The 27,349-nt window shown below is 35.3% G+C and overlaps 2 protein-coding genes across 3 annotated transcripts in view; one reads left to right on the forward strand and one right to left on the reverse strand.

The window, feature by feature from the left end:
- LOC135156699 (uncharacterized) lies at nt 1–26,673 on the reverse strand. Its single transcript, XM_064109698.1, has 13 exons — nt 23,039–26,673; nt 22,180–22,230; nt 21,026–21,152; nt 20,301–20,443; nt 16,284–16,434; nt 12,520–12,575; nt 11,250–11,419; nt 6,493–6,762; nt 5,677–5,829; nt 4,921–5,145; nt 4,024–4,137; nt 2,534–2,630; nt 1–1,901 (listed from the first exon to the last, which is right to left on the reverse strand). The coding sequence occupies exons 1-13, from the start codon at nt 23,580–23,582 to the stop codon at nt 1,891–1,893; spliced, it is 2,112 nt and encodes a 703-aa protein (XP_063965768.1). The 5' UTR covers nt 23,583–26,673; the 3' UTR covers nt 1–1,890.
- Nucleotides 1–27,349, forward strand: part of LOC129275856 (dynamin-like 120 kDa protein, mitochondrial) — a 183,225-nt gene that overhangs the window by 77,067 nt on the left and 78,809 nt on the right. The gene's annotated exons all lie outside the window — the stretch shown is intronic.

Below are 27,349 nucleotides of genomic sequence, written 5' to 3' on the forward strand. Positions count from 1 at the left end.
CACAGTTTTCCACATATTTTAACCTAAAACTTTTTATGTCATTACCGTATGCCTTTTCTGATTGCATTTTTGAATTCCTCAGATAATTTCCTTTCAAGTATATATATACTTTTATGGGTATAGGATGTCATACATAAGAAAACAAATGCAATTTTATGAAACAGTGCGATTTTGGAGGAAAATTCGAGTTGTAATGGAAATGGGCCTCACTCAAAACGCATGGCCACATAATATTTTAAGGTGTCCATTTAATTGACCTGTATATCAAATGCTCATTTTCATGGGTATAATACCTTGCATTGTATACTTTTCTTCTAAGCATCAGAAAATACGAGCGTGTATTCAAAGAACTGAAAAATAGCAAATATAAGAGTACACGATCATATCATTCCTTGACACCTCTGGCTTTACATGTAATAGGTTCCACTGGTATCTAATAATAATCTGGTAACCTTACCTCTAGCTAAACCAAAATAAAGGCATCCCAATGATTTAATCATCATCTTGGATATGGGAAAATTAATATTTTGCTTGGATTTAACCATTCATGCTCAGTGACTCATTAATGCAATATGCAGAAATGGAAATCTTCTATTTGAAATCAATCAGATGCAATCACAATCCAAATAACTTGTTTGTGAAATAAAACAATCAGAGGAACTGCAATAATCAAAGGTTTTTATGTACAAAACACTAAGTATACTTCTATAGGGCGGTAACCTTCAGGCCCGAATTCACAAGGGTGGTTTTGAAAACCCACGGTTGAGTCCATGGTTTATGCAGATTTCCTGTTTAAATTATGCTTAATTTAGCGCGTATTGGGCGTGTGTATAAAAAATGTTCAATGCTGATGCGCGCATTTGTCACAATGCGCCAAATTGACGCCTGTTACCATGGTTAGATACGCTATTTTATTCATGAGTCCACTCTTCAAACAGTGGACTTATGAATAAAATAGCGTATCTAACCATGGTAACAGGCGTCAATTTGGCGCATTGTGACAAATGCGCGCATCAGCATTGAACATTTTTTATACACACGCCCAATACGCGCTAAATTAAGCGTAATTTAAACAGGAAATCTGCATAAACCATGGACTCAACCGTGGGTTTTCAAAACCACCTTTGAAAATTCGGGCCTCAATGTTCTCAAACTCATGACGAAAAACCTCCTTTTGATAACACTATACCCCGGATTTTCTCAATGAATTCTCTTCAAGTACGAAAACCCTACTGCCCAAAGCATGCAATGTAAGTATCAAAACACCTATTTCTTTACCTCGGTCCGAAGATAACACAACAGCCCGAGTGCGGTCCTGGAAAACATGTCGCCATTTTTTATTCACTTACTTTCCTTATTTCAAGGTTGATTTTCTTCGTTCGAAATTGAAAATGGGCTAGCATTAACTTTCTGAATACAATATGCCTTTGAAAACGTGATTAAATATCGAATACAATTATTTAATTCCGAAGGTCCTTCTACAGGCAGAGAAGACTTACGTAATAGCACAGCTGTTGTTTATCATTTCGTTCTTGGCTCAACGCTCATAATCTGGCCTGTGGGGATTACCTGGCCAAGCGGGGTTGATCAGGCGGATGTTTCATAAAGCTGTTCGTAAGTTAAGAGCGATTAGTGATCATGTCTTGCGGTAAATGGTACAAACCATTAGCGATAATCACCAGTCGTTGTTAAAGTCGCTCTTAACTTACGAACAGCTTTATGAAAAGACCCCCAGGGCTTGGAAATTATGTTTTAGATTTTCAAATGCAAAATGGGGTAAAATACCGCAGTTTGCAATCTGATCTGCGGTCCGTTCCCAAACGGGGGTAAGACGTAATGCTTGATGTGGGCTCATTGACTTCCAACACTTGCGGCAGATCTTGTCACATTTCACCAGATCTCTGTAAAAGACAAATTCAAAGTGCTTATCATCAATTTTGAATATATTATTTCTATTTTCAAGTAAGTTTGATTAACTTTTACCTCTTTTAACTTAGACAGAATTGATCAAGAAGGAATTAAACTTATTAGGGGGTTTCCAAATATTGCTCAGAAGTCAACATTTACTACATGTGGGAACAATATCTTATTCCTTTGACTTTGACCTTTCATTCAACATATCTTCTTATTCATAATCTTCCTTGCAAGTTACAAAACTACTGAGCATTCCTATCTCAAGTTGTATAAATGTATATCTTAAAATATAATATGTAATGGTCCACTGTATGAAAACATGCAACACTATTTTTATTATCTATCCAGTTGCCAGGAAGAGTTCTCTGTTCACAATACTGTACTTTTTTTTTTGGGGGGGGGGCTTAGGTCATTTAAAAATAATTAAAATATTTTTTATCACTTTAAATAATAAGTGATTGAAAATTAGTACACATTAATAGGAGTCAACATCCTTTGCCTGTCATAGAGCCTTTATATCACTAAAAAATGTTGAAAGGAATATCCATACAAGGATCTTCTAATAGAGAGACTTACACATGTATATATACTAGCAGTGATGCCATTAGATTTAGCTTACCTTCTCGCAGACCCAAGTTTCTGGCCTTGTCATAAAATTGTTGACTAGTAATCTTATCTCTCGTACTAGGCATTATTATTTTATAAGCCTCGTTGGTCTGACAAAAAAATGGGATACACAATCAAAATTAAAACAGCATAAACAAATTAGTCAATAGTAAAGGAAAGTACAGAAATGTGCAAATGTTTTTGCACAACAATGGGGAATGTCAGGTGCATTTCCAAACTTAATAAAAGAGAACAGGTAAAAAGAAGAATACATTAAAAAAAATAATTTTACCATGAATGTTTTCATTTGAACAATCACTGTAAAATATTGATAGAGTTGCATATCTCAAAATCTATAGATACTGTCTGACCTATGTATCTTCAAATGTGTTCATAACAGCCTGGAACCAACAAGGTTTGAACCACAAGCCCTGTGAAAATAATAAAATGCATCACCAGGCATCACTTCATTTGTGCCTTTTAGGGTAAAAGAAATTCATTTTGTGAGCTAACTTCTTGACAATTTGATGTGACAATAATTGTGAATGTTCATATTCACATTATCATATGTCTACATCCACCCAGAAGGCTAAGGAATCTCACACTTGTGTCATTGTATTGTAATGCAACCTGACTTTGCAAAAAACTTCAGGCTCTGTATTTTATTAATTCTGTGTGTGCTTAATTTACCAATCGGCATGATTGGTGGCTTGATTTATTTAATTCATGTTGGTTTTTTGGTGTCTGTGTGTGTTACTTCAAATTGTTCATTTTTACCTTTTCATGCTCAAGTACAGCTGCCAAATTTTGTAAAAGCCTGTCAGTACTTTGATGGATGAAAATCAGTAATTCTCAGAAGTGTAGTATATTATATCACAGACACTAATTTCTGAAATCAGTAGTTTGCTAGTGATAATCATTATTCTTCTCCTATTTAAATAGAAATTACTGAAGTACTAGTTGGCAGGTCTGCTCAAGGCATGAAAATAATATATCTTTCACTCAGTTTCTATCCAACAGAAGTAACCATTAACCTTATTGAGTTCACATACGATTTCAAAGGGAAAAGAATTGAAAAAATAAATAGGCGATTATTAGAACTTTGTGATTTTGAAACATAATACAAAAAACTCCAAAGAGTTCAGTTTTTTTCTCTCCCTAATTCACAAGTCTCCGGAACTGATTTAAATCTGTCATTTTTCTTTTAGAGGGGGCTATCAAAATCACATCACACTTCAAACGTACAAGTGAAATCAAACTGAATTAGATTGCACAAGCCATGCAAGTCTGCTAAAGTATTCAACACAACAGACATACATTGAAGTGATAATTTCTCATGCCATTGTGACTTAAAAAACATTGTGAAAAAAAAACATGCACCAATTCCAGTTTATAAAGTAGCATTTGGTTTAGAGAGAATACGCACATTGCACACTATATAGGATAATTATTAGAAATATTGTGAATAACATTTGAGTATTGATAAATTAATGTTGTACTCACTATATCCCTGAATTTTGGTTTTTTGACTACTGAGCATGTCCGATTCATGACAGCCATGATTGTCCTCTTCATGTCCTCAAGCTCCACTGATGTTAGTACGAAGCGGGATCTTGGCTGTAGGTACAAACATAGTAGAAAATAAAATATAAATCTTTTATTTTCAGTATTTTATTACTGATGTAAAACTTTAACAAAAATTGTGAAGGGGAAACAATTAGATGAGTATGTTCTTTCCTCAAAGGTGTGATTTCATCGCAATTGGAGACATCAAATTAATATCAGAGAAAGTTAGAAAGTAAATGCTTATGAATTTAATTTTAGTTGATAATTATGGATCCTTATATTAGCAGCTCTAGAATGAGCTTTGCTCAAAAGTCAACATGTTGGAATAATGTATTTTCAGATATTCTCTGTAATATGCATATTCAAATATATCGGGTATCATAAATAATATTTTAAGTGAATGAATATATTTTCAATGAATTAGTGACATATACAATTTCTTTAATACAAATATATATATATATATATATGCATGTTTTATTTCTGTACTTATATCAAAATAAATTTATCATTTACAAATAAAGAGTTTATTTGCAAAAACCAACAAGTTTGTCTTTTGTCAAATTGATGTATTCATAATCTAAGAGCAACAAAAACACAGAAAACAAGGATTTCTTTGCTATGTTTAAACATAATTTTACAAATACTGATTTATATGTAGTAAGAAATTTATAATTTGAAATGTTATATTTTACTCTCTATGAGAGTTACCTTACTTAAATAAAAAATAATAATTAAAAAAGAAAAAGAAAAAAACTTCATAAGGCATGGTCTTATTAAAAAAAAACATACTGATATGAAATACATAAACTTCATGTAGCATTAGTGACAAACCTTTTTTACTTCCTTTTGTTGAGAAAGCTCGTGACCTTCCTCATGGCCACAGGTCTCAGGAGCAGACTCAGAGGGGATGTTGGCTTGTGTATTTCCCTGGGCCTTCCTCTTCTTCATGCCTGCACTTTTTAGGGCGGTCGTCTGACTCGTTGATGGTCCAGCATGGACCTCTACATGGACATCTACAGGATGTTCAGGAGCAGTCTGCTCCTGCATTTCTGGCTGCTGTTGATTTTAAGGAAACATGTAGGATTTAATTTATGAATAGATATCAAATCTGAAGCATAATATATACGCAGGTTAAAATATGTACTGACCCCAATTAAAAGAATGTGTACTTTGCTCACTGATAGTACAATGGAGGCATATGGAGGATAAAATTGTTTGATTGAATTTGTAGTTGGTACAATTACCGAATAGCAAAATCAACTACTGGTAGTTAGGTTGTTAATTCATTTGTGTTCTTTTGTCTTTGAGTAAGCTCCACCGAGAAAGGTTCCACATGATCTATAACACATTGGTCCAGTGCTAATAATGCGCAAAATATTGCACATATTACTGGGATTGGATAAGATTAAGAAGTAAAATGAAATTTAAGGGTTAGATAAGAAATTAATGTTTTTTTTTTTTATTTGGCAGTTGCAAGTTTCTTAAAGCAAGAGTCATCTGAAAAAAGAAAAATTGTGAAAACATGTAATATTAGGGTAGCAATAACACATGTGATTTGATAATTATTGCATAATGAAGGATACATACCTGTCCAAGAAGAAGACTCCACACCTTATCGCGGCATTCGATGTTTTGGGAAGTCTTAAATCTTGCCGTGTAGTAATGCTCGGCAGTTTCTACGGAATGACACATGAAGGTTGCCACCTTCTTGCGCCACTCCGCAGACATCTCATCCCGTGCCTGCAACATAACAACAAAATTGAGAGAAATAACTTTCACATACAATGCCTTGGTACACCTCAAACTTCCCATTACAAGCCTTCCTTCAATACTGTACTCATTTATACATTACTTCCAAATGCAGTTTATTAAAGCTTGCTTTGATGGTTTGACTACCATGGTTTGACACACCAATTGGCAGATTTCGCCCAAGTGCTCTGGAAGGCACAAAGCTCTCGCCACGATTTTTCATGACTTTTCCTACAAGTTTCCTACAAATTTTGCCATCAAATTTGTGATGCCCGGGGTATGGTTCTAAAGTTAGATAATTATTTATTCATACATGTCAGACCAAAAATCACTCCAAAAAGTGATTTTGTGTACAGGAGAACTGCAATTTGACTCTTTTCACGTCATGGTTCATATATAAATATGCTTATATTTGCTCTCAATGGCTGAAATTGAATTGCTTTAGCAGTATTCTGTTTTATCAAATGCATGTCACATATTCCATCAAAAAATAAACTGCAACAAAAGAAAAAAAATATAAGAGTTGGTGGAGGGGGAGGGGTAAGGGTGGTGGTGTAAATGGCATTTTGTTCAGGCAATTCTGCCGTTCATTGCAAACGTATATGTACAGCGCACCTATTTTCATTCTCTGTGTCAAGGATGAATCTTACTTACCGCTGAGGCAACTGTCTTTCGGATGCTTCTCGTAGAGACCCCTCCCTGCAGCCCACATGCTCGCCAAGCCTCAGTTAACTCGCAGCTTGGTTTCAACACAGCCTTGCCATTATGGCCCAGAAAGTATGGCGCATTTACAAGATTATCTGATGGTGAGCTCTTTGGTGTGAGTTTACGCAACTCGTCATATAGCTGGAAATAATTGAAATGCTGGTCTTCAACCACAATTTCAGCTCTACCAAATGAAGACGACGTCTTGTGATCATGCACCTGGAATTAAAAGATAAAGAATATGTCTTTTCTCCTGATCCAAACCACCATGACCATTCATGGCATCCTATTTTGGGGTTTGGTTTTGTCTTTACAACTGATCCAGCTGCCTTTACAAAAAATAAGTGATATTCAGAATGGTAAGGAATCACATTGATTTGTATGGTTTTGTTATTGAGAGAAAAGATAGGAATAGGTATGGGGGAGGCGTAGCAATGGTCATTGCTGACGAGCTCAATTAATGTCGAAGAGTGGACCTAGAGAGCTCACATATTGAATCTAGATGGATTGAACTCAAGCTGCAAAACACAAATTTGATAGGAATTTTTTATCAGCCCCCACAATCCAATGTTGAATATCAGGACTTAATTGAGACTACAGTCTCACAGGCTATGAGAATAGAAGTATATGTCTTAGGAGATCTCAATTACAATACGCTTGATGTTAGAAAGGCTCAGTTTATAAAACAACTGTGTATCCAACAAACCTTTAACAGGTAATCGAATCTCTTACCCAGATAACTGGAAATAGCCAAAGTCTTCTTAATATTTTGTTAACTAATAACCCACTAAATGTCAAAGAAAGTAGAGTGGTATCCAATGGGTTAAGCGACCACAGCTTTGTGTATGTAGTGAGGAAACTTTATAGACCAACTTTGCTTCACAGAATGATTACTATTCGGTCTTTCAAAAAGTTTGACATAGATGCTTTTATTGGCGATCTGCAAGAGGTTGATTAGGAACCCTTTCTACAAAGTGTTAATGTTGAAGACGCATGGTAAGTTTGGAAAGAATTGTTATCAAAGGTGTGTGACAAACATGCTCCTATTGTTTCTATGAGAGCAAGATCGGCCAAAACCCCATGGGTAACAGATGATTTTGGACGCTATCCACAACATCATAAATGTTAAATTAATTATTATACGTTACACGTAACGAGTCTGCAGAATGTGCCCTAGTATGTGATGGAGTGTGTGTGTCTGTGTGTTTTTGATGAATCTGATGAAAGCACAGAGGGTTGGGATTTTTAAAGATTTATTTCTTGTATATTTTGTATATTATGTACTGTATATATTTATCATTATAATTTGTATGTACATGTATTTTAATTAACAGGGCCCAATAGTAAACCAGCTTTTTATTCATTGTTAATGTTTTTATCGTGTATAACTGAATTGCTTACCGTGTATAAAATGCGAAATAAATAGATGAAATAAACCAATTGAAAGAAATGGCAGAAAAGACTAGAAATAGAGATACATGGAAACAATTCAGAAGTATGAGAAATTTTGTGAATAATTTGAGGATGACTTAAGAGTTACTATCAGGAACAGATAATGCAAAAAAAGAATAATCCAAAGAAGCTATGTAAAATTCTCAAAATACTCACACTCTCAAACAAGAAGACTTATGTTATTAGGAGTGGTAATGGTACACAAGAAATCGATCAAGGAGTTCTTGCAGAAAAATTCAATGAATTTTTTTTCGACAGCTGGTATCAACTGTGTATCTTGGATTGATCATACATCAGTTCAAAGAAAGATGCTTAATCGGTCAGAGTCACAATTCAAACTTGACAAGTCGATGAGAAATTTATACGAAACAAGATAAAACAAGATAAACTCGGAGCTTGGCTTTATCAATGACTTCAACTCGGCCGAATGATGAGGATGTCTTGTGATCATGAGTTCTTTGATAATATTGATGTTCCTTGGTAGTATAGTGGAGATATATGTTCCTTGGTAATAAAGTGAAATTTGCTTTTATTACTCAAAAGAGCATCCTCAGTCATATGTTCTCATCTTATGCACTCATTCAATCTTTCTATAGATTCTGGCAAAATACCTGTGGAATGGAAACGTTCAAGAGTTACCCCTGTATACAGAGAGAGGACGGGGAGAAAGGGACGACATGTCCAATTATAGACCAATTTAAATTACTCCAATAACAATGAAGAACAGCGAGTTCTTTGCAATTTTAATGCTGTATGTATTTTTAATATATGTTGTATAAAATTTATATTCCACTAGACCCCTTCCTGCAGGCCATATGCCCTCCATGCCTCGGTAAACTCGGAGCTTGGCTTCAACAGTATGGGCAAGGAAATATGGTGCGTTTACAAGTTTATCTGACTGTGATCTATGATGGCGTTAGTTTACGCAACTCATCATAAAACTTGAAGTAATGGAAATGTTGTTCATCAATGACTTCAACTCGGCCGAATGATGAGGATGTCTTGTGATCATGAGTTCTTTGATAATATTGATGTTCCTTGGTAGTATAGTGGAGATATATGTTCCTTGGTAGTATAGTGAAATTTTTTTTTATAGGGGTAACACGATATTCGACTACATGTTCAGTATTTGAGTTCTGTTAATATGTCCTCTGTATTTCTAGTCGATTATTTACATAATTTCATCTAATATTTGGATTGACATCTAATCTTTGAATTGTTATTACAAATATTGTAACCATCCGTGGATTGTTTGAATGTATAACACTATACTGGAAAGAGTAACCTCCTATAAATATCTTGATGTATTCCTAGATCAATCCCTAGGCCTTCAGCAAAATGGTTCTCTATACATTCCAATATTTAAATTCAGCGGAGAGATCATTTGGAAGGTATGCATTCCTGACTTAGGTAGAATAGTTTTCAAGATAGCTTAATTTAAATGTTGTGATGAATCAGCCTTGCAATGCCAAGGCCACTTTTAAATTGAAAAGTTGGTCATCATTACATTGATTCAAACCATTTTGAATGTGCGTATGCAAGAGCCTAAAAAAAAAATGATGCGAATCGAAATAGTGAAATCAACATTTCATACAAGTTGTTGTTGTTGTTGAATATGATGGCGCTCTTCAATCTCTGATTCGGCTTGCCGGCGAGAGTGGCAAGGTTGAGCTCAGCTGCGATATTCCAAGGGAGCTGAATAGACGTAAGAGAGGAAGGAAAGGAGGAGTTAGAGCTCGCCTAAAGAGATGTTTTCGTCCCCCATTGCTCTCTATAATAGGTAACTGTCGTTCATTGAGTAATAAATTTGATGAGTTGAAGGCATGTATGAAATTCAGATATGAGTACCGTGATAGCTGCTTACTGTGTTTTACTGAGACTTGGTTTTCATCAAAAGGCACTGAAACTGATACGCCCATGGACAGTTTCATCCGTCTTAGAGGGGACCGCACAGCAGCATCAGGAAAGAGTACCAGGGGTGGTGGGTGTGTGTTTACATTAATGAGAGATGGTGTCATGAAAGTAACATCACTGTGAAAGATACCTTCTGTTCAGAAAACATTGAACTTCTCTCTATAGCAGTTCATCCACATTACCTGCCAAGGGAGTTTAATAATATCTATGTTACTATTGTGTACATCCCACCAAGTGCGAATGTTGATCTTGCTGCCACAAAAATCCAAAGTACTATTCATCAGACTTCTAATTTTTCACCAGATTCGGTGCAGATTGTGTTAGGTGATTTTAATAGCTGTGATCTGCATACTGCAATGCCTAATCTGTATCAGTACATTGACCTACCAACCAGAGGGAACCGCACATTAGACAAATGCTTTGTGAATGTACGTGACGGTTACAAGGCTGTAGCCAAGCCGCCCTTGGGAAATTCTGACCATAACGTTATCCACTTACTTCCGAAGTATAGGCAGAAACTCAAGCGTGTGAAACCAGTAACAAGGAAAGTAAGTGGAATGATGACACAACTTAGTCATTGAGAGCCTCCTTCGAGTGCACCGACTGGGATGTCCTCCTGGACTCATCAGCATCTCTGGACGAGACAGTGAATGTTGTCACAGGCTACATCAAGTTTTGTAAGAATATGTTAATCCCTGAGGTAACAACAAGAACATACCCTAATAACAAACCATAGGTGGATAAGAAATGCAAAGACTATATTCACAAGAAAGTTCAGGCCTTTCAGAATGAGAGAAACTTTAAGAAATATATGAAGAACAGGAAAAGACAATTTGGTAAAAAAGTAGATAGGAAATTCCAAGTAGGAAACTCAAGAGATGCTTGGAATGGACTGAAGGTGATTACAGGCTTCGATGTAAGAAGCAAGTGTAATATCATAGGTGATGATGTTTTTGAGTTTGTACAGAATCTCAATGAATTCTGATGTTGTTTTGCGAGGTGGAGGTGAAGTCAAATTAATTTATTTATTTAATTTATTCCTGTATCCACGTAATAGCTCCTGGTACCTGTCAGCATGCTGAGACTTCATTGTTCCACTGCGGGTGACACTTTGTTTCATACAGTGGATCAGTGGTTGGTGTCGTGTTGTGGGTCCTCAAGCATGCAGACAGGGTATATTTATTTATTGATATACTCATATTACATGTATTATTTTGATGTTTTTATAGTTTGTGATTTTTTTTCAATGCACTTTTTGTTAAGAAGAGTCTGTGGATAATTTTTGTGTTTTTAATCATTGAACATGACAAAATAATTGAATGGAATAGAAAAGCTTGTACCTGTATCACAACCCTTCCATTTTGCTTGAATGCTTTGGCAACCTCTCCCACTTTCATGTTGGTGAGCACACAGCTTCTCGGAGCACCACTAAGTACTGCTGTCAGAAGTAGGAAATCTCGTACGCTTCTTACATGCTCCCACTTTAGGTTCTCCCCAGCCAAGTGCATTTCTGAAGAAATAACACAAGTGAATAAGTAAATCACAAAAAATGCACAATGCATGTCCTTGCAGAAATGTAATAGGTGTTACAAAACATTTGACACATTTGATTTTGATTCAGACATTGGACAGCTGCATAGTATACAATTTGTTGAATTTTGTTTGGTTTCAAAATTAACAATGATTAATTCAAAATTTATCTTTTAATTTGAAATTATTAAATTTTGGAGAATTTTCATCCCTCTGTGCTAAGAGCCAATTCTACAGCAGGTCAATGGTATGTGAATAACAACAAATTTATTTAATTCAATCCAGATCGTTCCCTTTGGTACATGACAGCAAGAGAGAGAATATCATATATACTGCAATCAAATGAACCATTTTTTTAGGCTTATTAAAGCCACATTTCACTGAAAGTTATTTAAAAACTGTGTAAACATTTACCTTTTTCTTTTTGGGAGGGGAGGGTGCATAATTTGTAAGTTAATTTGCATTATCAACACCATTTAAACACAAGTTTTTCCAATGACACTAGTAATTTGACTGCATGCAGTCAACTGGTATGCCCCAGTCTTCTCAAATTCTGCAATTCTTACCTGAATTTTTTATATAATAATTTCCCATTATGCATTATTGTGAAATTCATAATAGGATCCACACATTTACGGTCCTAGATTTAAAAGTTTTAAACTCAGTTTGTTTAGACCTACATTCGAATGAATTGTCTGAGTTATTTGTTTGATTTTTTTCAATACACTGCATTTTGACAGCCTAGGTTGGGTGGATATACATAGCATGCATATTGATTAATGATTAGTCAACAAATCAAAGATAACTGGTTGGGGAGGGAGGATGTGGGAAACGACTAAACATAAAGTTATATATGACCTTTGACCCTGGGTGGATCTGGCCCGAAATCTAATCAGTTCTTCAACACGTCACAGGGGACCTTTGGGCCAAGTATGGTCAAATCCATCAAGGAGTTCTTAGAATTACACACAAACATAACAAATCCAGCCATGCGGACAATCCAAAAACATAATGCCTCCAGAATCTTTGGCGTGGACGAATAAAAATACTAATAATCGGCAAACCTTTCACATCACATGCTTGCTTGTAGAGGGTATTGTAAAACATCTGCAGGTCCTCCTTTGATAGCAGTTCCTCTGTAACAGAAGAATATGATAAAATCAGCAATTATGAACTTGAAATAAAGTACAAGGTGGTTATTCCTGCGGGAAGATGCCCCAGCCCCTTATTCTCTACAGCTCTTGCAATAAAATTTGGGAAAAAGTGAAAGTCAGATCAGAAGGCATCACTAAATAAACTTGCATCTTTCTTCTCCTAAATTTTCGCAATCGTCAATTGCATTTTTACTGGGCTTAGGTTTTGTTGTTTTGGAACATTGCATAGTAAGATGTTTTGCCAAATTTTAACATTTAACAGATTTGGTGTATAAAACCTGCAGTTAATATGTTTTGTGCTATTTACAAATTTGGGGTAGACTCATATTTGTAACCTCTAAACAGATTACAAATCAAGTTATTTCGAGACACTGTGGATAAGATTTGGGGTGAGTCATCTTTGCAGCTATTTTATATGCATATGTATATGAAGGACAAGGAAAGCCTTGAAAAATTTCTGTGCATGAAAAACTTTTAATATATTAAACCGAACAGTATAAATATCAAACTTTATTGATGCTGCTGCCACCGAACATGGTGACACCTACAAAATAAAATTAACATTAATGATTAGAAGCATGCATATAAGCATTATATAGTCAAATGGTATCACTTCAGTGACATTTTAACATTTAAAAAATACTAAACAAACAGCAACTATTATCTCTGCATATGAGTATACATTGCATCTATTATTAGATTGAAACAATGAACAGTTGTAACAACAAAAACTACAAAAAACTTGACTGCATGCAATTGACTGGTATGCCTCTGCCTTCCTGCAATTATTGCCTGAATCTTTCATGTAATAATTTGCCTATATGCATTCTTGTGAAATTCAAAATAGGATCCACACATGAAATTATTGATTGGAAAGTCTAAAACAAAATCATGCATCCCATTTGTTTAGACTTGCTTTCGATTGATGATGGCTGTTCTGTCTAGGGGTTAGGCCTAGGCCTGCACTACTAGAGCCCTTGTGAGTAATGAGCCTGCCGAGGTTTTCCTATGGGCGAGTGGACAGGGCAGTAAGATCAGGCACCTGTCCTTGGTAGGTTCCAGACTATTTTACAAGGCCTCTAGCATTTGCCTATCCCACACCTACACATTTATTTTTTTAAATGGATTTTGTATTACACTGTATTTTGTGAGTTCATGACATCTTTTCCAGTAAGAAATGTGATTATGGAAATTAAAGTTAAGTAATATTTATGGTGCAGTTCTAAAAACTATAATATTTTTCATTATAAATGGCAGAGAATTGGTGGGGGGGGGGGGGGTTATCATAAAGATATGACACTGAAATTCCATAAATACTTGTGTAATCACAAATGAAAGATCCTGGTGGTGGAGACTAACCTTATATCCAACTTGACCTATGCAATATGAACACCCCCCATTTCTAACAATAATTGACCTTTGTCCTTAAACTTTGACCTTTCGTCCCAGTGTTTAGAAACTCTTGCTCATTTTACTTCTTACTTGCTACCAAATTTGATATTGATTTAAATTTCCAAGCTGAAGTTAATGGGCGAAACCTTAATAGTTTTAGCAAATGGGGCTGCAATAGTAACATTGAACAGTTTGCAAAAGAAGGGTTGTCCCCTGAACCACTTTGGATTTAAGGGAAACATTTGAACTTCACACCCCATATCCAAAAGGCGATTTCTACCAATTTTTTTTTAAATCTGACACTCATTCTAGAGAATATGAAAATGTTAAGTTACAGACAATGCATGATGAACTAAAGCTGGCTCAAGTGAGCTAAAAATAATAGAGATAACATCAATACAAAAAAAGCACAAAAATGAATTATTTGCATTATTCATAAAAGGCAGAACATTGTTAAGCAAATAGAACATTTTGAAACAAATGAAAAAATATGTTAGAAAAAACATGCATAACTTATAAACAAATGGGTATCTGAAAGTTCTTAAGAAAATGATTTGGAAAAGCTCATGAGAGAACTGGATGATTCAAATGAACTTAATCAAAAACCTTTCAAAAATGATAACGCAGCAATTTTTTTTAATGCAACCTGCAATGCTGTCTTTAAGCTCTGCTTCTCGCTCCTTTATTCCCATGGATGTCTTCTTAGACAAGGGAGTTAGGAGGTTTTCCAGTCTTTGTAGGTCTCTGTCCGTAATCTGCAGTCTCTCGACTTCCGCATATTCTACTTTGAGCATAGCCACCAGTTTTGCCACACTTGTTAGATATTTGCCGACCGTTTTTGGCTGGTATGTGGTCTTCAAGTGTTTGTATACACTAGGATAAAGGCAAAATTATTAAATAAAGATGCTACAACTTAATGTCACATAGAAAGGAAAACAGTAAGTTGTCCTAGAATTAACTTCTTGGTGTTTTTTTTCAACATATTTCTAAAACTAAAATAATTAGTTAACCCTAATCCCACTGGGTCTTGTGTTTTGGCCACCCCCCCTACAGATTTAGCTCATGAAAATTTGCGAGAAGGTAGAGGCCAATGTAATAAACAAGACTGTGTAGTGAGATTTTTTAAATTCTAATATATGTATTTTATATTAATTAATTTATGCTAACTTATGGCAAAAATATTTTTTTACCTGTAAATAAAAAAATAAAGCTTCAAGAATTTGATTTTTGGGTGAACTTAATCTTCTGAATATCCCCAACAATAATATTGTCATAATCATTACTTATGGGGCTTTGAAGTGATATGACTGAGAGTGACAAATTTGGTCTCAAAAGTTTTGCAATACTTGAAAAAAAGTCATAAATAGTCATGCCGAGAACATTAAACGAAGTAAAAAATGTATGTGGAATAATCACACGAAACCTCATTTTCTCCAACTTGGTGAAATTTACCAAATTAACACCCGCCAGTCAGCAAGAGGCGACCTAGTACTCCCTAAATGTCGCACAGAATACAGTAAAAACGCATTATGCTATGACGGCCCATCCCTATATAATAACCTACCAACTGAAATAAGATCCCAAACTAGCTTTGCATCATTTAAATTTCATTTTTAGAAACATTGAGCATTATCTAATCATGACCCATAAGCATTCTTCTTTTCAAGCTGTACCTCAATCATTATATATAATTAACATATGGCCCTAGCTCTATTTTGATATTGTTCGACTCACAATTACTTCAGCTTACTTTCTTAACAGATTTTTGGCTCATTGTAATTGTAACAATACACGTCTTATTTCTTTCACGTCATCTGCTTTTAAAATAATTTTACTTATATTGTTAATTGTATTTCCTTATTTCCTTCACGTGTACTTACTAATTCATTTATGGCTCTCTTATGATGTTGCTTTGTAAATGAATTCTCATAATTGTTATGTTATGCTATGTACACTGTTACAGGGCCCCATGGGAGACCAACACTTTGTTGAATGGGCTTCCCTGTTTTTAAATAAATGAATAAATAAAAAATACTAAAACTGGAAGGGGGCAAAATTCCCCCTCCCCCTGGTAGGTTTAGGGTTAAGAGCGAGGATATACATTCATTTTGTACTCAAATATAAATTTCTAATTTTTCTGAGGGAGCAAATATTGTGACACATTACTTTTTTTTCATTACATGCATTAACACATACTATGTAACTTTTAATTCACTATTCAGTGTGTTATAAGTCTTCAAATTATTCCATATAGGGTATCTGGCCAAGGATATATTAACCAGATTGAATCCCATATACCTGTAAATTGCATCATGGTCAGAGAAGAGTGCTGACAGGCCACCGGCAAGATCATCAATTTTTTCAAGCTGGCTTTTATGCTGCTCAGCCGTCTTCTCCTTGCAATAGAAGCTTGTGAACTGCAAATACCTTTCGAAGATGCCATCTTTGGCTAAGGAGATAAAAAATAAAATGAATAAAATAATCATAATTATTAAGGGAATAGAATGATGACATGGATGAATGCATCCATACAGTACTTTCCCTGCAACCAAACACTGCTGACATTTGGCCAGTAAATATGCTTCTGGTGCCTTCAGATAAAGGAATTTAAAATGTAACAAGTGAAATTCCTCTGGCCGTCTCACCTGCATCACGCGATTCAATATAGCAGCAGTGCTGACTTTGAAAACTACTAGAACTCGCACAAGATGTTCAGTGATACTTGGTGACTTATTTCCACATTTTATGAACTAGACCAATACACTTACAGAGATATGATGGTAACTATGTGCAACTTAGTGATGTGCAAATGAAAGAGTTGATGATGTCAGCCACTCACTCACTTTTTTTTTTATTGTTTGAATTCTACAATATTTCAATTTTTGCACACTCTTGGTTGAAATAAACAATGTTAAATTAATGGTAATTCCACATGTTCAGGAAGCAATTTCATTTTGTTTCGCATGACAATAAGGAGAAAATCGAAATATTTCATATTTCATATAGTAAAATACAAAAGAAAGTGAGTGGGTGATGTCATTAGTCCCCTCATTTGCATACCGACCAGGATGTGCATATCTGTTTTGTTAAATTAAGCGAAACTTTAAATATCATAACTTTCCTAATTTACATCTGAAATTTTCAGTGTTAAAGTTTGTTTAATTTTTCTCTCTTAATTCAAATCAACCTTTTTTGGGGGTGGACTTGTCCTTTAAAGGTATGGTTTAACTTTGTGAGCAGCCGATTTAAAAAAATTCTTAAACCAAGATGAAACATGTGTACAAGTGCATGTATTAGAACTAATAAACCCTGAAAACAACTGTTATTGAGAAAGAAAACCTAAAACTACAAGGCAAACCCTGATTTTGTAAATAAGCGTCTACTAGACGCCTAAATAGTACACATAAGTGTATGGGATGAAATTAAGGTGGTGTTTCCGGTCACTTTATATTTCAATTTTTGAAGCACTAAATAATTATTTTCGAATGCAATTTTTTCTGGGCTTCATTTTTGTAACATATCACAGACACTGGTGACATGTGTGACCTTCGAGCTCAGATTTTTTAAAAGTCAAACCAATGTTAAACAATCACTTTAAGGAAAGTACTCAGCTGATAAGCAGTAAAATGCCTAAAGCTTACAATGCTATCTTTATAAAGCTTTCAATTGGTATATGATATGATTTGTCAATTTCATTTTGGGGTCCAGTCTAGGTCTTTAACATTGAAATACTGTCCAAAATGAGGAAATCTTAAAAGCTCACCTTAAGAATTTCCCTCATTGAAGATGAAAAAAGATACATGTAGGTAGCTCTGTTCACAGCAAAGGATTCAGACATTACATTCACAACATGCATACAAAATGATACACAAACAATGGACAAAGAAAAGACACAACTTCAAAGAAACAAATATGATATGACCATGATAATGTACAGGACAAACAAAATGATCAAGAAAAGGAAAAAAAAGAAGGCAAAACACTTACAAGAAAATCCAGATGGAGTTTGAGAAGAATTGAAAAGTGGTACATGTACATGATTACAATGATGATGAGAGTGAGCAGATAAGGGGTGATTAAATACAGCAACAAAATGTGAAGGTGTGGGAGGAACAGCGGATGAGGATGGAGCATGAGATGATGGAGCGTGAGATGAGGATGGAGCATGAGATGAAGATAGAACAGGAGATGAAGATGGAGCAGCAGATGAGGATGGAGGGGGAGATAGGGATGAAACAGACATAGACGAAGCACAAGAAGGTGGTGGAGGAGGAGGACAATCCATAATTGGTGCTGTGGAATATGAAGAGGGGAATATTTTCAAAAAATTAATAATTACCTAATAACGGCAAATTTTGATTGATTGGGAATTTGGGATTTTTAAAGTACAATACAATTTCAGACCTCAACTGTTTACAAAAAATAGTCTTGTCTCTCATTAGTCTATTAGACTTGTTTAGAAAAATGATATGGCAGGGGTGTCATTCCCTTCAACTATCCATCCAGTAATGGACAAGGAAGCAAAATGAAAAACAAAGGTCACTTTTCAGTACAGTGGTTCTTGGAGAAGTTGTTTTCACTCAGTGGTATTGGTATCTTTGCCGGAATAATTAAAGCCTGATCTACTCTGGCAATTATTTTATTTTCAGTATTATGGTCAAGTATATGCGATAGACAAAGGAATCGTACATCGTACCGCGCACCCGAGACAGGGAGGTCGCCGACTGGGAAATGCCATTGGTGGTCAATCTTGACCATTGCAATCACTATCGGCCAATTTTCGTGATGACAAAGGTAGAGTCTAAGTATATAGGACTACCATAATTATGTAGATCTACGGATTAAAATAGTTTGTGGAAAAACCTTAAGCGGCGGCACAACGACGCAGATAGATTTGTAGAGACCTACGTTAGGCCTAGATCTAGACCTATAGGCCTAGGTCTACTCTAGATCTATTTCTTTTAAATTTTTATGAGATAGGACTTTAGTCTGGATCTGGAATATAGATCTAGAGTCTAGATCTAGAGGTCTAACAAAATAAAACATTATGCAACTGAAAGAATTTATGAAATAAATAGATAGATCTAGAATTCATATTAAAATCTTAACTCCAATCGTTAACAGACTTGGAGACCACCACCATAACGTGAGAGCTCTAGAGCTAGACTCTAGATATAGACTTTTCTAGATCTAGAATCTAGACTCTTAGATCTAGAGTCTGACGTTAGTGGTCTAGAATCTAAACCCTGGGGTCTAAATTTAAACAAGATGTTCAGTGATACTTGGTTACTCTTATGTCCAAGTTTCATGAATCAGATCCATAAAAATTCAAAGTTATAATGATAATTCAACAGATACCCCCCACATGGCCAAAGTTAATTGACCTTTGACCTTGGTCATGTGACCTGAAATGCGCAAAGGATGTTCAGTGAATCTTGATTACTCTTATGTCCAAGTTTTATGAACTAGACCAATAAACTTTCTAAGCTATGATGGTAATTCAACATATACCCCCTATTTGGCCAAAGTTAATTGACCCTAAATGACCTTTGACCTTGGTCATGTGACTCAAAACTCAAGCAGGATGTTCAGCAATAATTGATTAATCTTATGTTCAAGTTTCATGAACTAGGTCCATATACTTTTTAAGTTATGATGACATTTCAAAAACTTAACCTTACATGTAGGTTAAGATTTTGATGTTGATTCCCTCAACATGGTCTAAGTTCATTGACCCTAAATGACCTTTGACCTTGGTCATGTGACTCAAAACTCAGGTAGGATGTTCAGTATACTTGATTAACCTTATGGCCAAGTTTCATGAACTAGGTCCATATACTTTTTAAGTTATGCTGTCATTTCAAAAACTTAACCTTCGGTTAAGATTTGGTGTTGACGCCGCCGCCGGAAAAGTGGCGCCAATAGTCTCACTCTGCTTCACAGGTGAGACAAAAATACAAACTTTGATGAAGCCATTATTGGAAACACAGATGGACAGGATTCTTAATCTCGAAGTGGAAAATATTACTTTTTCAAAATAAATCATTGCAATGTTTATTCACAATAAGCCATTACAAATTACTACACCAGAAACATCATGCTGGTAGTGTATATGTGTGCAGGGGGGAGATTATTACCTTTATGACTAATTGCATACCTTTTCCTATATGATCAACTACAAATGTGTAATAAATCCACTTTTGCAAGAATATAAAATTCTTATGCCTGATTTTCTGTTGTTGGATTTTTTTTATAGTTTAAATGTGATAAATGGCTTACCCCATGAGATTGCTTTGACAAAATTATTCAAAGTACCTTGTTTTTCCACTGTGTGGCCATTATGTTTCCTCTTCATATGGTCTGAGAGTTTGGTTAATCCTTTTGCGGCGCAAAGGGGACAGTTCTGTCCAGTTCTCTCTCGTCCTTCATCTCTGGTTTTCTTCCTCTGAATTGGGACTCTAAAAAATAGAAGAAGTATGTCACATGTATATTACATCATATACTCACACTGTAAGAAATAAGAATTTCTCTGAACACATGATTCCCATAGCTTTTATTTTATAACATGTTGGTTTAATACCAGTTCATGAAAGCAATTCCGAGTTTTATATGACCAGAATGCAGGGATTTTGAAATTTGATTTCAAATACTTAATATATCCATGCATATTTTCAATCTTTAGAAAGTATAAATTTGCTAACTGCAGTCTGCAGATGATCACACCTTATCAATTATCAATAACCTTTTATAACACAATTATGAGGTGCAAATGTGAAAATGCTTTGTATTTCCATCATTCAGTTGTCCATTCTCCTATAATTCTCTTCATAATGAAATAGAATATTGATTTTTTTTATTGTTCAGTTCTGGAATAACAGCGACACTTCCTGTCAATGATTTTCATGCCACTTGTACAAAATTACAAACAAAACTTGCAAAGAGTTTAATCTATTGGTTACAGGAACTGGGTAGTCCCTGTGTTAAACCTATGAAATTCAGATAATCTTGGAGGCAATGGGTGAGTAAAGAACTATACTCACCGTTCTCTGGCTTGATATATGAAATGCCAGATCTCGTTTTCCTTCAGCTGTGTATGCTTGCGGCGAAGATGCCGGGCAAGCGTTCTTGTCGCAACATTACAAAGTGGGCAATTTCGCTCGATTCGATCTGCATGTAGGGTGAATAATAGTATTACTAAATAAATGTAACTAAAGGGATAGGGAATATAAAGGTAGGACATTTTAAAAAATGAATCATGAGTATAGGTCTTCCTTAACCAAATAGGCCTACAAGACTCTTATAGGAAAATTTCTACCAGTGTAGGCCTATTATTATTTTTTTCTAATCTCGAGGGATAAAATGATTAATAGAGTATATCTATTTTGTGCATGTATGTTGGGGAGTATGAGGGGAAGTGAGGGTGTATCAGTGGCACACTAACTTCTGAAAAAGGATAAATTCTACAACTTTCAATTCTATAATTCAGTATGAAATATTTGAAAACATGATTATTTGTCATATCAACAGTGAAAATGATGGAATGGTTCAAATTAAACTAGATATATATATATATTTCTTGATATTTCATGAAGGAGTATGATCATCTGTCATCTTCGGTTTACAGCTCGCATTTACAGGTCCATTCCATTTCACAAACTCATCTCCAATCCACATTAAAACCAGTTTTGACTGTCAATCATGTTTTTTTGTAAACCTGAATTGAATTGACTTGGGGTCCATACATGTTTACATTCTGTCAAGGGCCATTGCATAAAACCGGTACAATTGGTGACAATTGAGGACTAAAATTACATATTTTGACTTTTGACTTGAACACAAAACCCCCAAAATAATGATAAAAAATCTCCAGTTAAAATTTATCTCTAGTTATAGAGTTCTATGCAACAAGGCCAAGATGTTGTGTTGCATGACTGATCTTTCAGGGACTAGTCACTCACCAAAGTTCCGGACTCATTCGTGAAGCAGACTGCCTACCACTGTGAACTATATAGAATTCATGCTATCGTACCCCAGCAACACAAATGCATGCCAAGACACTTTGTTGCTCAATAAGGTGGACTGACTGTCCTATGTACAAGAAGTTGCACCTGACAGCAGGATATCATTGAACATATCCTCTACATTTCAAATCATTGCTGTATACATGTACAAATATACAGTGTAAATTGTTTACCTGCTGGTTTGGACGCCTTTTTCCCATCTTGTCCTTGCTTCCTTTTCGTTCCTTAGTACATAAATAAACAGAAAACACATTATTATTATACATGTAAGTATTTATTCAAAATCTTAATTCTATACCTTTGAATGTATAACACAATTAATTTTCCCATCTGCTGGCAAACAAAAGATAATGAATTAACCTTCTACACATTTTTTTTGTCAGGTCATGTTTTCTTGAGCGAATTCGCCATGCTCACTACGAGCATGGTTCTACTGGATACTGGACACCTTGTACTACCATGTAATACTGTGAATTCATGTCACCCACATCACTTCGCATCCTATTTCTACCTGAATATGGGAGACTCTATGTTTAATACATGCAGTTGCATGGGTCTAAGGTGTCTGAAAGCATGTTATCAACATGAAAGTTCATCTGAATGTTTATTACAGATGTTCGGAATAATATATAATTCACATTTTTTTTAGTAATAATGATTATGCTTGAAATCTTTGTTTTCCCAGTAATTATTTGAGTAAACTAGGGAAAATCACAGGAAGATTGCATTCGGATATTAGAGAGATCCTGATAAAGGGAGGCCAAATAAGAGGTTGGACTGTATAGTTTGGGTTATCGTTTATCGAGTTGTATTTGAGTGCGATTTCATGTATTCTGAATGCAGACACTCAAAACATAATAGAGGCTTGAAAGCATTTATAAATGGATGTTTTAAGTGGGGATTATCAGTAACCTTCGATTGCTACTAATCTCATCTCTTCAATATTGGTGTTATGTGAACACAAGCTTTTACTAATAAAGTTTCAGAAACAATAGGGTTAATGATTTAAGGAATTATTAACAGAGTACTGACCTTTTTTAATTTCCTCCACAGCTTCCTCTTCCTGTCCATCTTCACTGGAATATCCTCTTTCATCTTCCTCCTGCAATGTCCAGAGTTCTTCTTCATCATCGTCATCGTCATCATCACTATCCCTTGGAACTATCCCTTGGCCTGCTTCTTGTTGACTTTCCTCAGATTCCTTCCTTTGTAATTCATATAGTAGTTCCTCTTCCTCTTCTTCCTCTTCTTCTTCATAGTCATCACCATCATCGCCATCATGATCATCATCACTATCCCTTGGAACTATCCCTTGGCCTGCTTCTTGTTGACTTTCCTCAGATTCCTTCCTTTGTAATTCATATAGTAGTTCCTCTTCCTCTTCATAATCACCACCATCATCGCCATCATCGCCATCATGATCATCATCACTATCCCTTGGAACTATCCCTTGGCCTGCTCCTTGCTGGCTTTCCTCAGATTCCTTCCTTTGTAATTCATTTAGCAATTCTTCAAAGGACCCACCTTTTTGCATGTGGCTGAAGTATACTTTTGGCCTTATGCTATAAGCCAGCATTCTGGTGACATCGTGCCCATGTGCCTGCACCTGATGGTTAAAAAATAAGAGAAATTAACTCTTCATTATTCAGAAGATCCACATGCGACCACAAGTGCTCCAATATACCATCTAGTAGCAAGTTCAGAAAATAGTTGCTGAAAAATTCCTGTATTGGAAAGGCAAGCAAGGGAAGCGTGCACATGTCGCCGGGCTACACTGCAAAAACTGAATTGTTGATTCAACACCAGCCCGGAATCTATATATGTCCACACCAGAGAAATGTTAAACAACACCAGTTTGGTTTTTGGCCTCACGCCAAATATGTGTTTATACAACACCAAGAAGTATCAAAACAGCATTGGTTTGATTCCAAACTGGTGTTGTTTTAACACTTCTCTGGTGTGGACATATATAGATTCCGAGCTGGTGTTTAAACAAGACTATTATCGTAACAAACTTTATTTGTGTAATGCTAAGGAACTAGCAAAATATTGGAAAAAAAGCCATGGAACATGCAGCTAATAAGACAAAAATGAAGATTAGTTAGCACACACAAATTATTAAATAATATTTCCAAACTTTGTTCAGACTTGATATGAAAAAATTTAGAATTTACTCACGATATGACATATGAAGAAAAAAACACCCCAATTCTTAATTACATCATTAATCAAGAACATCTTCACCCGTCCGGCGAGCGTCCGGAATCATGATGTTATTTGTCACTCAAGAAAATAATTGTTTTTTGCGGAAGGGTATGCTTCAAGCCCAATGCAAAGAAAACGGTTAGTAAATATGAAATAATTTATGTAATATTTGGAATAGCGAGTGAGAATGTTTCTTGATTGTATTTCCTCTAACTTTAGTCTAGACTAATTGTTATTTTTAAAGCAATGAATTATTGCGGCGAAAATAGAAGATAGAGGGGAAGGCGGGTAAGAGGAAAAAGAGAGGGGTTTTGTGAAACAAGATGGGAAACAGATAAAGAGAAGATCGAGTAAGAAATGAAAAATAGAAAAAATGAATGATGGAGAAATCAAGGATAAAGATAGAATGATAGAGTAAACGATTGAGAAAGAAGAAAGAAACAAGAGAGAAAATAAAGAATGGAAAATATGTTGAAAATTCCTATCATACTCTGCCACCAATTATCATCAACCATTCTCCACAAAGTACGCTGCCACCATCTGAACTTTAAAAGAGCGTCATGGGCCAGCTTCACTGGCCCATAACAACAACAACATTGTAATTTAAATGCCTTAATCATTCACAAATTGCTGTAAGCGCATTGGCACACAAATTCAACATGTCACAATCACCACAACTTCTAATTGGTCACCTCTGACCCCGACACCCTAGAAATCATAAACATTCATGCTCACTTAAACTCGACACCAGTGCATGCAGAACATCTCTAAATTCAAGGCTCATGTGTCACAACAAACTTGCACTTCGCAACAATATCGATGAGTTAACAACTAATTATAAACTAGATTTTAATTCGTCATGCGGACGAATTAGGTGGTCTGTCCTTATTCTCGCCATCATGATCACTATTACCATGTTCAAGCAGATCAATATGATCTTCATGATGACAACGGAATGTTCATTAATCATTATGGATGGAATACTTGTGAAAGACGGGAGATGATAAAGCACTGTGAAAAGGGTCTCTTTGATATATGAAAATACATGTGATATGAAAAAATTATAATCTGTTTAATCTTGCTAAATTTCAACTTTCATACCTTTTAATTATCATAAAGGATCATGTACGAGGTGGTAAAAAGACAAAAAAATGAAAAAAAAAATCATCTTGTTCACCCCCAGGACTCGAACCTGCGCCCCCGAGAACTCAAGTCAAGGGCATTATCCATTGAGCCACGATAATCCCCATAGAGATTACACGTTCCCATAGAGATTAGACGTAAGCAAATTTGAGAATTACAAATCCAATTTTGCAAGCGAAAAACGGGCATGATCCTGGCGAAAAACGGGTATGATCCTGGCATCTGATCGAAAAATGGAGGGCACACTTCCGAAAACTTAGAATCTCAGCTACATCATATCAAAAGCTCAGGGATAACTAACAAGAAAAAATGGAGATATATCTCACGAAATAGACGAATGTAGAATCTACTTTTGAGAAAAAGTCATGTCCCATAGAGATTACACGTAATATGAGGAAAAATGACATGCCTCTTTTCATCGCAATTTTACACCATGATGCGTTTTTCAAAATAAAAATCCATGGAATTGACGAGAAAGAGTACATTCTAAACTACAACACATCAAAATCTGGGCGAAAAATGATCAATATTCACAGAGTTATGATCAAATTTGCATAAATTTGATGACGTCATTTTTGAAAAAATGAAATTTTCAGTTTAGGCGCAATTTTGATGACGTCATGATCAAATTGAGGGGCAATGGTGACATGAAATCAAATCTACAACTCATACTCTATCGATATATGAAAAAAAAATTTGGGTCAACGGACTATTTTAAAGAGCTACAGTGAATTTTCAATAGACATGTTTTTGCCCATATATGGCCTGTAGTGAGAGCTCGCGCGCACACATGCTGCAAAGTTTAACGGGTGATAATTTTGTTATTACTTGTCGTAGAAGGTTGGTTGATCAAGGTATCAAATTGTTCAGAATTATATTATTGATGCATTGATATAAACAAATTTGGCGATTCTATGTTGGAAGATGCAATTACGCGCGAACACGCGCGCGCATGTGTGTGCGCGCGCGTTTTTTGCAAAATGCTTAAAATGGCCTAAAACGTATGGAAAATTAATGTGGAACGAATTTGAGCATTTTAAAATTTTAATGCGCGTCGAGGTGCGCGCGCGGAATTGATGAAATTTTTAGTTGACCGTTGACCTGAAGTTGATGTATACCAAATATAGTTGAATTTTGATGACTCGTTATTGAGATATGATAATGACCTGATTTTTACAAAATGGCGCCTGGATGACGTCGCGATGACCTGATGACCTTGAAAAAGTTGATTTAACTTGAAATCATAGGGCTTGATGACTGACAGAAATTTGAAGGAAATTGACCATGTCGATTTCGAGTGAACGTGTGTACAAAAAAGTTTACGGAAGAAATAAAAATAAATAAAGAATAAAGAAAGAAAATTCTGGTGAAATCAAGAGGTGATCTGTCATCGACAGACCACCTAATAAACATTTTAAGAACACTTTTGAAATGATTTTAACTACTAATCTCATGCACTAAAACGTGCACAATCAATCAAACTTCTTTGATTCACCAACTCCACATAGCATCACAAACTACATGCAACGCTATCCACTAGTGTCTAAGCTAGCACAACTAAACTCGAGCTATCACACACAACTTCTAACTGGGGCAGATTCTCATCACATGTACTATATGTTACGGTTCTCCTATACGGTAGCAAGCAATCTAAGGCACAATGACATGGTTAAGCGTCTAGCATAACAACTAAACAATGATTCCGTTCTATGATTTTTCTGATTTACTATCTAAATGAGATGTTGAAGTACTAATTTAATAACTACCATAGTGACTAGCATGTGACCAGACATTTTAAAGAATGAATCAATCAAGCAAAATCGTTAAAGTAAACAAGTAACAAATAACTTTATTAACTGTTCTTTCCAACAATATGGCAATCAAGCCAAGAAATTCCATAAATAAAAAGCATTGTACAATGCATTTGGCACGTACAACTATGGTATCAAATCAGTTACTTGTAATAATTCATCTTTCCTATATGTACAAATTTAC

This window comes from Lytechinus pictus, chromosome 14 (genome assembly GCF_037042905.1).
Source record: "Lytechinus pictus isolate F3 Inbred chromosome 14, Lp3.0, whole genome shotgun sequence".
Taxonomy (NCBI): Eukaryota; Metazoa; Echinodermata; class Echinoidea; order Temnopleuroida; family Toxopneustidae; genus Lytechinus; species Lytechinus pictus.